The sequence below is a fragment of the Agelaius phoeniceus genome, chromosome 30 (genome assembly GCF_051311805.1).
Source record: "Agelaius phoeniceus isolate bAgePho1 chromosome 30, bAgePho1.hap1, whole genome shotgun sequence".
Classification (NCBI taxonomy): Eukaryota; Metazoa; Chordata; class Aves; order Passeriformes; family Icteridae; genus Agelaius; species Agelaius phoeniceus.
Genome location: NC_135294.1, coordinates 6,595,098 through 6,611,446, shown reverse-complemented (window position 1 = coordinate 6,611,446; position 16,349 = coordinate 6,595,098). Strand labels below are relative to the sequence as shown.

Here is a 16,349-nt window from a genome sequence, read left to right as displayed (position 1 = left end):
CTGTCCCCATGGCCAGGAGGGCACAGGGACAGCCAGGACAGCCAGGGGTCAAGGGAAGGGGCTGCTGCCTGGCAAGCAAATACCAAGATGAGGTTCCTGCTCCACATCCCACATCCTGGTGACACTGGGGGGGACCCAGCTGGGGGGAGCCCTGGCGTTCAGAGGGCAGAGCAGGATCAGGCCCTGGCAGGGGTGCACAGCCCTGCCCAGCTCAGGCTTTGCTGTGCTGCACAAAACCACCTGGCTTTGAGGTACCTGCTCCCTCTGCCACTAACAGCTGCCCCTGCTGCTTTCCATGGAATCAATCTGAGGAGTGTGTACTTCTAATTAAAACCAGAGTTAAGTACCTAAATACAGTTAATTCTATAAATAATTCCATGCTGCAGCAGCTGAACAGCTGAAAATGCTTCTGCTCTCTGCTGCCAAAGCTGTGACACAACCCAAGATCACAGTGAGGTGCTGAATCCAGCACAAAAAGCTGTTCCCAGCAGGAAAGGACACACATGGACAAATATTCCACTTGAAATCATTTACTGACACGTTGCCATGTTTTTCTATCTCGCTCAGCATATTTTTACCCTTGTTATAAAGTACAAATGGTTTTATATTTTTCTGACATTAAAAAAATAGGCTAACGAGGCAAAAATTCCCAGTTTGAATCAAAAAATCCTGCTCTAAGAATTGAGAATTGTAAGAGACAAACATAAAACCCAACAAAGACTGAACAGAGTGTACCATGACACGACTCATCCATCACACCAAGTGGAGAGGAATCTCTTGTTCCCAGCTCTGCCTTTGGATCCTGTGACCTTGCTGAACTGATGTGAAATTGGTGTTACACATACAACTCAAAAGGCACTCGAAAGTCACAAGTTCCTGAGCTAACATGGGATGTATTCCCAAGGTAACAGCTAAAACAAGCCACAGAAAATGTTTAAAAACTGGTATTTGGTTTGTGTGAGTAGAGTCAGCACTCAGCAGACTCCAGCTGAGAGCTGCTGCTGCTGACAGGACTCAAGTAATGGTGAGGACATTGGAGTATTTGCTGTACATGGAAAAGATAATTCATTTATGAACATTCCTATTAGTAAATTAACCTGCTAAAAGACAGAGAATTATTGGCTGCAGTGTTAGAACAACACCAAGAATGAAATGTGTGTGTGTGAGCTGCAAAAAAAGGCTTAAACCCACCAGGTGGGAAAGGCTGTGCAGTTAAATAACCAAAGTTGAGATGCCACATTTACAGAGATTATTTGGCCCTAAGAGAAAAGGACCAGGAAAAAAAGCAAAATATGGATCTGGTATTTACAGATCAGTTATTTAAAAACCCAACAAATAATACAACCAAAACCAACACTAACAAAACCCACACAAGCTACAACGTGTGCTCAGAGTCCAACAGGTAATTTCCTAAGTTGTCATCCACACAAATTCCCTATTTCCAATTTGGCTCAGTTTTCACCCAGAAAAGCCCAAGTGTGACAACGCTTCTCAAACGTGGAATGGCTCCTGCCTGACGATGCACAACAGAAATAAAATTTTAAAAAATTAAAAAGGATGACTGGTTTTGGCCTACCTAATGTCAGAGCTGCATAGGAGAGCACTAAGGCCAGGGCTGCTGGCACAGTGTAAGGCCTGGAGCAGCAGCCAGGGTGGAGGGGCTGCCCCAGGCCCCAGGGAGGTCTCAGGGTTCCAGATGATCCAGCTGGGCCTCGCTGTCTGCCCTCTTCTCTGGGGATGTGTACAGGAAGTTGCAGCAGATGTACAGGGGGAAGGTCAGGAGTCTGCTGTCCAAATTCATCACGATCTGCTCCTGGAGCACACACAGGATATTTGTGTGGGGAAGGGGAGCAGAAAGCACAATACTGACACAGCACCCACTCTGCACAGCTTCAGGGCTACAGACTGAAATCAGAATATAAACACAGAGCCAAGACAGCTCCCCTTCAGCTCAAGTTTATAAGACTGACACATTCTCAGCCTGCCCACAGCTCCCATCCCTGTGCAGCACAGGAACAGCCACAGGGGAATGCTGGAGCAAACTTCCCCTCCAGCATGCTGGGGAGAAAGGGACAGTTTTCAGATTTGGGAGATTCCACCAACCAGGTATTCCACAACTGAAAGCAAACTTCAGTTTGTGGGTAGGAATTTTTTTGGTTCCACTCTAGGAACGGGTTTTAGGGAAGCAAAATTGAAACTTCAACCTCGTGAGGATGCAAAACAACTGAAACTTCAAAACTGAAACTTCACCCTCCAGTGAGGATGGCACTGGCAAGAAAAGGTTTTCTCATCACCTTTGTATCACTGTTGGCTGGGATTTGAGAAACTTGATTAACAAGTCCCACACACGCATCACTAAATCCTGCAATGGGTGGAAAAGGGCACTTGCTCTAAGAAAACTCCATTCCTCTCTGGGGCTTTCTTCAATTGATTTAATAGAGTAATAAATTCAACCCTTAAACAACTTGCAGACATTCTTTTAACTCCTCAGTTTATGAGAGTCTTCACATTCTGAATTTGCCTCTAAATGAGCAGTCTGATGGCCAGATTATGCAGAGGGTGATGCCAGCAGTGCTGAAGAGCAGCTGAACATGACACTGGCAGCAGACAGCAGCACCACAGGCACTCATTTCACTAATATGGGAACTAATTTCATATTATCAACACTCATGAAACCCACATTACCTTACTCTAGATCCACTTCACAAATTAGCTTAATTACCCACTACTTCTAACAGGAATGCCTGAGATTCCACATAAGCAACGCCAACAGGAACAGCAACTCCCCTTCAAAAGCACCGGTGACCTCTCGGCATTTTTGTCATGCCTTGAACTGCAGCACTCAAGCCCACAGACACACCTGGTCCTTCTCCAGGGTGAGGATCTGGTACCCCGTTGTCCTGCTGCAGATCATCTTCCCGCTGCAGTCGAACGAGGCCAGGCGCAACCTGGGGGCACAAGAGCGAGGCCACTTCAGCCTCCCCAGTTTCAGCGCCTCCCTGGAGGAGGAGGCAGGGTGGGAACATGCTGTGACAGAACCAGCAGGGCTGGCAGCAGGGAGGGAGCTGGGCCAGGCCCACCTGAAGGCGATGCTGCGGCGGGGCTGCAGGCTGACGGAGCCGCTGCACGGCTGGTTCAGCGTGTTGCGCTTGAAGATGATGTAGCGGTTGGTGTAGGTCACCAGCAGGTCCAGGCCGAAGTTAAAGCCGGTCCAGCGCCAGCAGTACTGCAGGACAGGGACACACACACACAGGGACACACACACACAGGGGGACACACACACACACAGGGGGACACACAGAGCCTGAGGATGGGCTGTGACACGCAGCACGGGGCCCACGCCAGCTCCACAGGAGGGGTCACTCCAGAGCTGCACCGGGGCGCTCAGGGACCCCTGCCAGCACCTCCTGGGACACAGAACTCGGTGGGGACAACTGGGCACGGCAGGGGACTGTGTGTGTGACAGCAGCTGAGGGTCAGCTGCCTCCCAGACAGGCAGGACACACGTCACAGCAGTGGGTATCAAATACCAGCACTGGGTAATGGGGCTGATCTGTGAGCCACAGCCATGCCCGGAGCACACCTTGGGCGATGTGACCTCAATGGGAAAAGTGAATGTTCCCAGTTCATTTCACAAGACCTGTTACCTAAAGTCACCAAGGGGCCCTAGCTCTGAATGTTACACATTTTATCTAGAGAACTTCCTTCTCCAGCTGATAAGTGATCAGAGCTCTGTTTAACTGCCTGGACTAACAGTTTTCCCAGTCTCACAGCACAAGAGCACAATGAAACTCCAGTTCCTTGCTCCTTGCTGAGACAGGACTTCCATCTCTCTGGGGAGAAAAAAAATGGTGTCTTTCTCCACGACATCCTTTGATGCAGTTTGCCAATGAGGATTTAGATGATTTGGAAATGCCTGACTTGTCTCAGCCATGCCAGCCCTGCAGTTTGCCACGTGCCACACTTACATCACCATCCTTGGCCAGTTTGCGACCACACCTCATGCTGTTGCCTTCCAGTTCCTCCTTATTGATTTCTTGAGGCCTGAAAAAAACCCAAACCAGCATCTTTAAGGACACTTCAACAGCTTTGTATGATACCCTAATGTGGGGAAGATGAACAGACTGGAATAAACTTGTCTGACCACACAGTGATGGAATACCCTGAGGTGGAAGGGACTCACAACTGACCCTTTGAGCAGAGGCATGACTGGATGAGCTCTCAGAGCCTCTTCCATCCCAAACTGTCCCATAAACTACAAAACTGCAATATAAACCAGGCTGTGACACCTCAGTTAGGCAGGACTTCTACAAAAAAACTTCTCCAGATAAAATGATAGCTTTTGCAATGCAATACATTCTCGCAGCCTTGTAAAAACCCAAGTGTTTTTTAAACACAGCAGGCTGACTTCTCAGACACAACCAGAGACAAGTGCTGGGGCACAGCTGCAGGGCTCTGCACAAGAGCAGTGCTATGAAGCAGCAGCCACGAGACACTGGGAGAGGTTTCTCAAGGGGCTGGTTATGCAACTTGACTAAAAAAAACCACTTCCCCCCAGTGCTCATAAAACAACCCACTTCCCCTCAGTGCTCAAGAAATGAGAGCTCCTGGGACGCAGAGCCCTTGGCTGTGTCATCCCACAGCAAGAGCAGCTCCTCTCACCCACCACTTGCCCCGTGTCCAGCACGTAGAACAGCCTTGCAGAGCCAGCACGAGTGAGATCAGCCCTGATTTTCCACACTTGTGTTACTCACTTTGCTCCACTCACCATGACAGCATTAACCCAACACCCACTGCCAGAAAGCGTCCAAGTTGCACCAGGCTGAGGGCTGGCCGTGAACTTTATTAATCCCAGTGACATCAATCCCCACAGCCTCAACTGCAAAGCCACAAGACCCAGCAGGGCCCTCCAAGGCAGAAGAGATGCAGCCTCTGTTCTCCTCCCCCTGCTCACTCCACAGCAACTCACAGCTAAATCTTTTATAAGCTCAGCCCAGGTCTCTCTGTAAAACCCAATCCTGGGAGGTGAAGTGTTCCAAGAACAGGTTATGCATACAACTCATCACACTTCAACAAATTCACCCAGGAACCTCCCGTGTGCTTTTCCACATCTTCCAGCTGAACTGGTTCTGTGGCTGACCTAAATGCAGTAATGGTGATAAAGGATTTATTTCTGTTTAATTAGTGACAAATTTCACAAACATTAGTCCATAATGCTCAGACTGACATTAACATTCCCCTCTCCATCCCTCGAGCAGCCTCAGACAATGCAGAACTTCAGCTTGAACCACTTCCACCAGCTGCCACACAGTGAACAGTGGAGCCATTCTGCTTCCTTCTTACACACTGCCAAAGAGCAGAAGTGATTCCAGTCCCAGGCTTGAAAGATCTGTCTGGCTTCTGCCACAAAACACATGTTTAATTTAAAAAAAAAGTGATCCACTTTAACACAAGTAAACCCTGAGCAGCTACAGTTCAAAGCCACAAACTCCACTCCTAACACTAAAAAATTCTCCAGTTCTGAAGAGTGAATAAGATGTTTAATCCTTTTAAATGCAAACTCAAAGCAGAAGGGAAACACTTTCTTCTCCTCTCTCTAAAGGCACATGACAGTTTCCAGGCAGTGCCATTTCCATGCTGGCAGTGCTGGAAGAAGCAGGTGCAATTCTGCCCTGCACCAGGTGGGATATGGAAATAGAGCCTTACTTCAGCTCCGAGGAGTCAGATCCATGTCTTGCTCTGATTCCTAAGTCTGCCTCCTTACCCCTGAGGGAAAACATGTGTTTGATGCTGACACGGGCAGGAGGTGTGAGAGGAAGAGCAGCAGAGCTGGATAAACCATGGGCTTATAAAACCTGAATTCTTTTCCTGCAGCTACACGTTGGTCAAATGGCCAAAACATTTGCACTAACACAAAGGAACAGCTGCATGTCTGCCCTTCTGAGGCTGAGACCTTCGCTTTTCACTGTCTTAAAAGAAATAATCAACCCATACTGCAAAAGAGAAAACTAAACTAGCAAAAAAAAAAAAAAGGGGAAAAATACTGTGCCCATTCTGAGAGCCATTGAAATCCTCAGCTGTAGCTGAATTTTGAAATTGCTCTTTTCCAAGCTGGATGACCCCCATCATCCTCACTCTGTGGGAACTCCTTTTCCAGAAGCATGTGTATGTAGTGGCTGACAGTTCCAATGCTCCCACTGCACTGAACTACCAAAACACACCAAAATTAGCAAATACTGCATCTGGTGACTCACTTCCCTATGGAGCCTGTTTCCCCACGAGCCAGGAGGTGACTCTGCTCTCAGCCACAGCCACAGCAGCAAAAGCCTTCCCAAGAGAGCAGCATCAGAAACAGGGCCCAGCCACCCAAAATCCACCTGCAGGAGCTGAATGTGAGCCACAACTCTGCACCTTACCTCCACCACTTCCCAAAGCACTGCTGCCTGAGAGAACAACTTCCTAAAGATCTTGGCTATTGTTCAGAGCAGAGTTTGGGGCCTTTCTGAAGCTGCTGTTACAACCCAACCCGTCCCTGCCCACAGTGTCACCTGCTGGGTGACAGGACAAAGGAGCAAGCCAGCCTGCTGGGTCTGGGGAGGTGACAGGCATTCTGCAGCTGCCTGCCTTGGCTTTTTTCCTCCTCAAAGCACTCTAGGAGCCAGCAGAGGAGACAAAGGCAGGACCAACTCCCCCAGCTACATTTGGCCATCGTTTTGGTGCTGAATCCAGGACCTGCCTCACTGCAGCACGGCCAAGAGCAAACAGAAGGGAGAGGAACAGTTTGATGGCCAAAGCATCCTTAAAATGGAAGGCTCAGAAATCCCCCTTTCACAGCCTCAGCACAGATTTCCAGGTGAAGTGCTGTTGAGAAGCATTAACCCACACGAAGGAAAGTACAGAACTCGTGTCCCCCACCCAGCATTTCCCTCTGGTCCCACCAGATCAGTTTTCCAGAGTTCTGCTGGTTGAGGGAGGGGAGAGCAGCCAGCCCAGGGGAACAGAGAGCTCCACAGAGCTCAAAAGTACTGAAGTGTGCTTACCCCCTCCTCTTAATGTAAACTCCAAAATAATTCATGTCAGAATTTCTATGAGAGGAAGGTTTCTAATTTAAGAGAGAAATAAAGCCTGTAATATACCTACCCAATGTCATTGTCTTGTTCTGCTCTGAGCATGGCAAACCACTGCTGTTTGTAAACAGAGGACAGCCATTCTAAAATTAAAAAAAAAGAAAAGAGCTTGGTGTTGTCTTTGGAGCTGGGAAAGGGATGGTCATATACATCATAGACAGAGAAATAAAATCAGATAGAAATAATGAAGTTACACTTATGAACTGGGCAAGTGTATGCACCCCACCCCTGTCATTCCCTGTGCTCTCCAGCTCCCAGCCCCAAGCACAGGGACAAACATCCACAGCTAACAGGGACAAACATCCACAGCTAGCAGCAGTCACTCCAGACTGTGCTCATCTCCCCAACACCCACTGCTGCCACAAGTGATGCAACTCCACATGTTTTCTCAGCACACACAGCTCTGCTCAGCCAAGGAGCTGTTAAGAAGCTCTGGGGAGAGGGTGCTGTGCTCTGAACCCCCGGGGAACTCTCCGTAAGCTAAAGAAGAAGAAAACACAATCAAGGGATAAAAGAAAACAGTGACTTAACACAAATATGGCAAAACAAACACGAGTTGTACCCTGCTAAGAATAAACATAAATCATGTCTTCCTTGGAGAACACACAAAGATTTTATTGGCTGTGTAAATTTAATGTTGCAACCAAGAGATAAAACAGAACAAAACTCAGTAGTTTGCCAGGCAGTTACACAAAAGGGATCCCAACATCACAGGGTGTAAGAAGTTCTTAGTCAAGATAACAAATGGGGCAAGGGGGCAAGGTCAGAAATGAGAGCCACCTCTGGGAAATGGGCTGGGTGAGAGAACAGGGAGAGCCAACGTGACCAAAACCAACGCAGGAAGCTGGTGAATGGGACAGAAGGGAGGAGAGGCCAGGCCATGGATGGAAAACTTCAAACCAGCCTTTGTCCCACTGACTCTAGAGTGAAAGTACAGACTGTGATAGGAGAAACTGGGCATCAACCAAAGTACAACTGAAAATAAAAAATCAATTAAGGAAACCTGCACAGGCAAGGAACAGAGAATGGATGTGCTAGAAGGGAAGGAAGAAATATCAGGAGGGAGAGCATCTTCTCTATTTGTGTATTGCAGGTATCCATTTCCTACCTCACATTTCAGCTGCAGCTCATCTGCTGATTTATGGAAAGGGAAAGCACAGCTGAGGAAATGCTCACAAGCCACCAATAAAACAGAACAACAAACACCGTGCCCACATGGACACACACATTGTGTATTCCTGTCTCCTGCACCTTTTCTGCACAAAGATCAGGCTGCTGGGAACTCCTAACACAGAATTTCAGTTCTCCCCTCCCAGGACCTACACACCAGAGCATAAAAATAAATAAATAATCACAGTACTACTTTAAACTACTCAGTGTGATTTGCTTCTCGACCTCCTTGAGAACAATTTCATGTGGAATAACCTTCCAGCAGAGCACAAACCACCCAGCACAGGCCCTGCCTGCAGCCCCTCGGGTACAAAGCATCCCCTCCAGTACTGAATGCTGGCAGCCACCAGCCTGCTCCAAAGTGCAGCCCAGGATTTATCTCACCCTGCTTGTAAATGAGGAGCCAAAGTTCTGATCTCAACACAGCTGCACCCTGGCATGGGCAGATTACAGGGGCAGGAAGGACCAAACTGTGACAGCACCTCCCAGCACAGAGATCCCAGCACAGAGATCCCAGCACAGAGATCCTCCTGCATGCAGCACGTGCCCTGTGTCCCCTTTCCTTACATCACAGGCCCTTTGTCCCCTATCCCTGTCACCACAGTGCCACCCTGTGTCCCCTTCCCTGCACCACATGGCCTGTGTCCCTTTTCCCTGTCACTACAGTGCCACCCAGCTGCCCTGTGTCCCCTTTCCCTGCCCTGTGTCCCTTTTCCCTGCCCTGTGCCCCCTTTCCCTGCCCTGTGCCCCTTTTCGCTGCCCTGTGCCCCCTTTCCCTGCCCTGTGCCCCTTTTCCCTGTCACTACAGTGCCACCCAGCTGCCCTGTGCCCCCTTTCCCTGTCACCACAGTGCCACCCAGCTGCCCTGTGTCCCTTTTCCCTGCCCTGTGCCCCTTTTCCCTGCCCTGTGTCCCTTTCCCTGTCACCACAGTGCCACCCAGCTGCCCTGTGCTCCAGACCCCTCCCCAGCTCAGTCCCTCTGGGACATGCCCAGCCCTCCCTGTCTCTCCCGGGCTGAAGAAGCCGAAGGCAGGAGCGGAGGCGAGGCCCCAGCTGGCCCAGCCCTCCCTCCCTCACTCACCTGAGGGCAGCAGGGCGTCCCTCTCCACGATCCTGGCCGAGGCCAGGTCACTGATGATGTACTGCAGCCTCAGGTGAGCGAACACGGGCGCGAAGGCGCTGCCCTGCGCTGACTCCAGGAAGGCAACGTCGCCCCCAAACTCTGCAACACAGCACCCACACCGTGGTTTGCCTCCCCAAATCCCTCCCAGACCCTGCTTGTACTGCAGGTTTTACTTATTGGTTAGAGAGAGTTATTAGGGGGAATAGTGTCTTTTATTTTATGATGGTTTTTGAATGGCTTTTGGCATTAAAATGGAGAAATTATTGGTGTTCAAAGCTCCTCCTACCTCTCCTGCGCTCAGCAAACCAGGCATCAGCCTCAGTCAGCACCTGCTTGAAAGACCCATTCCAAGAAGGCACGAGCTGGAGGAACATCCACTGGGCAAAACAAGTAAATTCTAGTGAGTCAGCTGAAGGTTTCAGGTAAGAAATCTGCATGCTAATAAGAGACACTTCCACAGTGCACTCATTTCTATAGAAGTTCTGCTATTCTATTAAATATTTCCAGTCAACCCCACAAAGGTTGCACTGCACTGAGCCCCAGGCCAGTACCTTTTTGAGAGCAGTGTACACATCCATCTCCACCTGCAGCACAAACAGGTTGGAGGAGCTGATCAGCTGCTTCATGAGGTTTATGCTGGAAAAAATCAATTGTAACAGGTCAGTGAGACACAGAAGATAAAAAGGAGAAGGGGAGGCAGGGAACAGGCAACAGCAATGGCCAGAAAGTGATCTGCAGTGGGCTCCAGCCTTGGGCAGGGACTGTCCTTCATCCCTGCCAGGCAAGTGCAGCCCCAGTACCTGAGCTCCTTGAAGAGTCCAACACTCTGGTGAGTCATCAGATTGTTCAAGAGCCACTCAAGGCACCTGCAAGGAAAGCAAGGAGTTAGGACCTCTGCTTGCTCCTTCTCTGTGTCAACATTGCTGCAACAGCTGCTCCCTCAGTAAATTTGCAGACAACACTAAGCTGGGTGGGATTGTGGATCTGGTGGAAGGCAGAAGGGCTCTGCAGAAGGAGCTGGACAGACTCAATCGATTCAGATTAGGACTTGATTTTTTTTCCCTGTTTGGGTGGTCAGGCATTGGAATAGATTCACATCTCCACCCTGGAGGTGTGAATCTGGCTCTGGATTATGTGGTTTAGTGGTTTCAGTGGAAGTGCTGGGTGGGTGGCTGGACTGGATGATGTTAAGGTTTCTTCCAACTTTGATGTTCTAAGATTCTATTCTAAAGACATATTAAAGCAATTAACCTGGTCATTATGTAAGTACTGTGTGTAAATTCACTGTTAATTGGCAATTCACTGTTAATTGGCAAGGCAGTTTGGAGACAGTAATTCTTACTTTTTCTTCACGGAGTCCAGCCCATATGTCCCTGCAGAATTGTAATAACCACACACAGTCTGGGCAGTGATGGTTTCCTTCATTGTTTCACCACATTGCTGGATTAAGCCATCCTGCAGGGAGGAGAAAACACACAGACATTCTGAGTGTTCACTTCCCAACAGGAAATGTCACACACTGTGCTGTTCACACAGATTTTGATGCCTGAGCCATCCCCCAAGTCCCACAGTGACTGGTGCTACACTGTTCAAACCATTTAAACCATCATTCCTCAGAAACTCATATGTTCCTAAAGAGTATTTCCCATGAAAGGAAAGGGTACTGAATGCCTTCAGGGTATAGCAAGCGAGCTCCAAAACCTATTTAATCTACTTGTAGGTATCTCTCACAAATCACTTAATCTCACACCTCAACCTTAGTCACAGCATTTTTCAATAAACCCACTGCTTTGTGTTTGGCTTTTTCCCCAGTCAGCCCAAAAAGCTGATTCATTCCTCTGGGTGAGAACGGCCACGCGGGCGAGGATCCCCCGAGCTGCTGTGTTCCTTTCAGGTGGAGCCAGAGCAGGGCACCGAGGCGTTTCTGACTCACCAGCTGCAGCATGCAGGCTGCCGCCAGCAGGGCCACCACGCGGCTGGGGTTGATCAGCACATCGTCTCTGTAGAGCGAGCCAAAGGCCACCTGCAGGGCTGCAGAGGGAACACGAGGCACAGGCAGACACTAAACACAGCCTTAAACACAGCCCCGAAGTCCCCGAACACAACCAAACCCCTCACTGCACACATTCTCTGTGTCCCGGTGCTGGTTCTGGATCTACAGCGACTGACCGGACTGAAAACACAGCACGGGGTGACTGCCACACACATCTCTCATGGAAAATCCTTCCCTTGGGATTCTTCCTCCTGAGAGGCTGAGAGGCCTCAGGAACAGAATGTAACCAATGGTTATCTGCTGCTGTGGAATGCAACAGGTGCAGCTGGGATTGGTCTCGTGTGGTTGTTTCTAATTAATGTCCAATCACAGCCCAGCTGGCTCGGACAGAGAGTCTGAGCCACAAGCCTTTGTTATCATTCTTTCTTTTTCTATTCTTAGCTGGGCTTCTGATGAAATCCTTTCTTCTATTCTTTTAGTATAGCTTTAATGTAATATATATCATAAAATAATAAATCAGCCTTGTGAAACATGGAGTCAGATCCTGTCTCTTCCCTCATCCTCAGCCCCTGTGAACACGGTCACAGCTCTGAGCTCCCAGGATTTAAACAAACTCTCCAGCACCCCTGAGAGTTAAAAAACTGCACAAAGAGAAGCTGAACCTCATGAGCCTTCTCTGAACATCACCAGGTTTAACTTAAGCTCTCCCTTCAGGGTTTTGTTAAAATAAAAGGCTCCCACTTACCTTCTACATCAATATTTTGATCAGGAATCTCCAGCTCTATGACATTCATGCTGGATTCTTTCCAAGAGCCACTGAACATACTGGAAAAGTAGCCTGACTGTATGAAGGAAGAGAGAAAAAAGAACTCAACTAAGAGATTTCATCCCACTTAGAACAGCCAAAAGCAGCACCAAACACGGTTAATATTTACCTTTATGCAGAACAAAATATATTAAGGGAGCTTTCACAAGCTAAAAGGTTCTGACAGACTCGAGGGGCTGACTGTAGCTGCTGGTTCTGACACTCAAAATGCCTACAGGAAAGTTTGGGCTACGTGTGTGTAACCAGAATAAGGAAAGAGTTTGAAAAGGCCAGAAAAGCTACACAAGCTCTTTTTCCCACAAACCACATCACCAGTGGGGACAGAATTAGTCCAAAAACGAAGTCCTTAAGGTTACTGGCAAACAACAAATCCTGCAGGCATTAGGGAATGCCAGTTAGGGGTGAAAAAAAAAATAAAAAAAAGGCATGCAAGACATACAAATTACTGTACAAGGCTGCAGCCTCATACCAAGGACACAGACACACACACCATTTACGGCAATATACCTTTATTATTAAGTGAAAAGCACATAAAACTAGAATTTGAGGTTTCCATCCAAAGGAAGGGAAAGATAATGCTCTACTAGGGTTCCTGATTTTCCTTCCCAGCAGCAGATGTGCCCATTATGAGATGCTATCAATGAAGTTTACCTGAGAGATCAAAAAAATAAAGTCTATTTGTACAGCACCACATTCCCTGACCTCTTCCCTCAGCATTTCAGCACAGGGCAGCAAATAACACCAAACCCACTTTTGATTTCATTTGACCAGGTCAGTATTTCTGTACCCTTGGTGTATCCCTAACTCTGAAACCCACAACCTGCTCCTATCCAAGCCAGGGCCTCACTCAGATATCTCTGTCCTCCTCATGAGGCTGCCTCAGCTTTGCCACAGAGATCACCTCCCCAGGTTCATAAGGATTTATTATTTTGTACCAGCATCATGAGAAAGAAATGCCCCATTTCTGAGAGCTGCTGTGAGCAGCACCTGACTGTCCTTCCTGGAACCTGAGGCAGAGCCTGGGGAGAGCAGGGACAGCCAGGCTGAGTCTGCTTGGGGGCACACAGTGGCATTAAGAGTCATTCACATGGAGTTATTCCTGACCTCCACTTTACCTCCAGTAACACAACTGCAATGCAGGAGTGTGTCTGGAACAGAACCTGCCTGAGGAGAATGGTCAACTGCCCCTAAAGCCCATGTCCCAAAACCACTGCTCCTACAAGGGCTCTACAGACAAGGTCTCAACTTTCAAAGCCCTCCACACAGCTGCACCCACAGAAGGGATTTCACACCCAATTTCAGTCACCAACACCTGCTAAGGCCTCAGGAAAAGCTTCACCAACCTGAGCAACTTGAGACACAGCAACAGCAGAGCCACAGTGACAGGAAACAGCAGCCACAGCAGTGCTGTGCCCACCCTGCACCTCCCAGGCTGCCTGTCCCCATCCCCTCAGTGCCATCTCTGCTCCTGTCACACACCCCAGAGCCCCTCAGTGCCAGCCCTGCCCCTGTCACACACCCCACAGCCCCTCAGTGCCATCTCTGCTCCTGTCACACACCCCACAGCCCCTCAGTGCCAGCCCTGCCCCTGTCACACACCCCACAGCCCCTCAGTGCTCCCACTCTGCCTCACACAAAGGACTCTCCTGCCTGCTGTTCCTGTTTGTAAAAGGTTCTCACACTCCAAAAAGAAAAGGCTTTTTTCCTACAAGAAGGCAAAGGAACACTCCCCTTGCTGGGACCACACAAGTGTTTGCTGAAGCTGCTCAGGAATTCGGGCACTGACACAGCAACAGCCACAAAAACCCCAGAATTGGCTCTTCCTGTCACTTGTTGCACCAGAGAAAGCGCAGCCACGTGTGGAGCAGCTCCCAGTGCCACAGTGTCACAGCCCTGCTCTGGCTCCCACTGCAGCTGACACACGAGTGCCCTCCTGTCCAGGCACAGCACCCGAGGCCTTCACACCAACCCCTGCCAAGGCCAGCACCCCTGAAAGACACAGGCACAAGTGAATTTGGTGTTTGAGGGCACAGCCAGGGCTCCTCCCTGTGACACAGCACAGACAGGGAAGCCACCAGCAGCTCTGAGCTCCCACAACACAGACACAAAGGACTGCACCTCAACACGAGCCCAACAGGAAATGTTTGTGGAAACAGCATCCTTTCTGGGCTATGCACTGGGGTTTATTGCTTTTCAGAGCTCCTGAGAAAATATTGCTCCTGCAGCAGCAGGGATGCTCCAAGGAACCCTTTTGTGATTTGTAACAATCACCTAACGCCTGCAGACACCCAGCAGCAGCAATTTCCCTGCAGGACAATAAAACTGAGCTGGGGCACCACAAACTCCTTCTGGAATCCCTCCTTTGCCCTGCAAGAACATTCACATCACAGGAGTCTCTCAGCCACTTGGTCAGCAAACAAGAACATGTTCTCAGGACATCAAAGACAACTATCAGGACTGTTTTCACAGACAATGCACCAAGATTAGGAATAAAATAAATTAAACAACATAACTAAGCGGTATGAGAAACAAAAAAAATTTTGAAATATGAACCTACAGCTCTGCTTCCCAAGAGGAACTCCTGCTGCTAACAGGAGCTGGGTAACTGTTAACATCTACAGAAAGAGTTAAAGTCCTAAATATAAAGTGTAAAAAAAAAAAAAAGAAAGATCACCAGTCATACTTCAGAGTTCTCAGACATCCTTTTATTAGAAACTGAGTTCCTACTGGGAGTTAGAAAGGAGCCACTTACCTGACACAAATAAATCTTGTGCAAGTTCCACTCCTCTCCCAGAGCACAGATTTTGATATCACTGTTCTCCCCATTCAAAAACAGTGTCTGATAAATATATTTTGACGTGCTTTTCAATTTTTTCCTAGTAAAAACAAAACAACAGACCACGAACAGTGAGACACACCCCTAAGATTCTCCGCTTACAGCAGCAACAGTCGCTCCACAGCGCTCGGCGGGTCGGTCCTGCCCAGCCCGGCCCGGCTGCCGTGTCCCCCGTGTCGCCCGTGGCCTTCCCCCGACCCGGGGCGCCCCATGAGGCCTCACCCCGACACCTCTCCCCGGCGGGCTGCGAGGGGCGGCCGGGCCGGGCCCTGCGGTGTCCCCTGGGAGCTGCGACCCGGCCCCGCATCCCCCCGGCCCCTCAGCCCGGTCCCGCATCCCCTCAGCCCGGCCCCGCATCCCCTCAGCCCGGCCCCGCATCCCTCCAGCTCCTCTCAGCCCGGCCCCGCAGCTCCCCCAGCGCCCGTCCCTCAGACCTGCGGCCCCGGAGGTGCAGCAGCCGCTCCTCCCGCTCGGCCTCGCCGTCGCTGTCGCTGTCGCCGGTTCCCTCGGCCCCGCCGCGCTTCCTCTTGCCGCCCTTGCCCGCGGCCGCCGCCTCGCCCCGCGGCAGCCCGGCCTTCCGCCGCAGCACGCGGCTGCCCAGCGAGCCCATGGCCGCTCCACCGCCTCATGGGGCCGGAGCGCAGCGGGGCCGGAGCGGCGGCGGCGCCTCAGCAGCCCCGGCCGGCGGCGGCCGCGGCCCCGCAGCTCCGCGGCCCCGCAGCTCCGCGCCTGCGCGGGCGGGCCCGGCCGGGCCGCGGTGACGCGAGCGGGACTGCCCCGCCAGGACTGCAGTTAATGCGTTAAATTGAATTCTGCCCTGCTTTTCTTAATCATAATGTTCTTAATTATCAGCTATATATATAGATATATATATATCTATATATATCTCTATCTATCTATCTATCTACACTCATAACCTATGTATGTCTATATAGATAGGTGATTATTAAGAAATATAAATATATATCTAAGAAATATGAAGAAATCTATTTAAGAAATATATTAGGAAATATATATTTCTTATATATATATAATATAACATATAACATATATTATATATTATAAATATTTATTTTTATATTATATATTTTTATATTATATATAGTATATATCTATATATTTAAGAATAAAGCACTACATATATCTATATCTATATCCATATCTATCTATCTATCTTTATTCTTAAATTACTCTTAGCCAGCGTTTAGCAAAGTTCCCATAAGCTGCTTTAGTAGAAAGCTCGGGAAACTCACTGAAACTTACTGAAACTTACT

General features: G+C 49.3%; 1 protein-coding gene across 2 annotated transcripts; it reads right to left on the bottom strand.

The window, feature by feature from the left end:
• Positions 1–514: 514 nt before the first annotated feature.
• Positions 515–15,812, bottom strand: GMCL1 (germ cell-less 1, spermatogenesis associated). Of its 2 annotated transcripts, XM_054650751.2 has the most exons (14): positions 15,510–15,812; positions 14,992–15,115; positions 12,159–12,255; positions 11,354–11,451; positions 10,763–10,875; positions 10,221–10,286; positions 9,972–10,056; positions 9,707–9,797; positions 9,379–9,519; positions 7,141–7,210; positions 3,969–4,044; positions 3,081–3,226; positions 2,861–2,948; positions 515–1,813 (listed from the first exon to the last, which is right to left on the bottom strand). In XM_054650751.2, exons 1-14 carry the CDS (start codon positions 15,683–15,685, stop codon positions 1,685–1,687), a joined length of 1,500 nt encoding a protein of 499 aa, XP_054506726.2. In that variant the 5' UTR covers positions 15,686–15,812; the 3' UTR covers positions 515–1,684. The 2 variants fall into 2 exon arrangements, with proteins under 2 accessions (XP_054506726.2, XP_054506727.2); XM_054650752.2 differs by lacking the exons at positions 14,992–15,115; positions 15,510–15,812 and adding an exon at positions 12,747–12,886.
• Between the last annotated feature and the right edge of the window lie 537 nt (positions 15,813–16,349).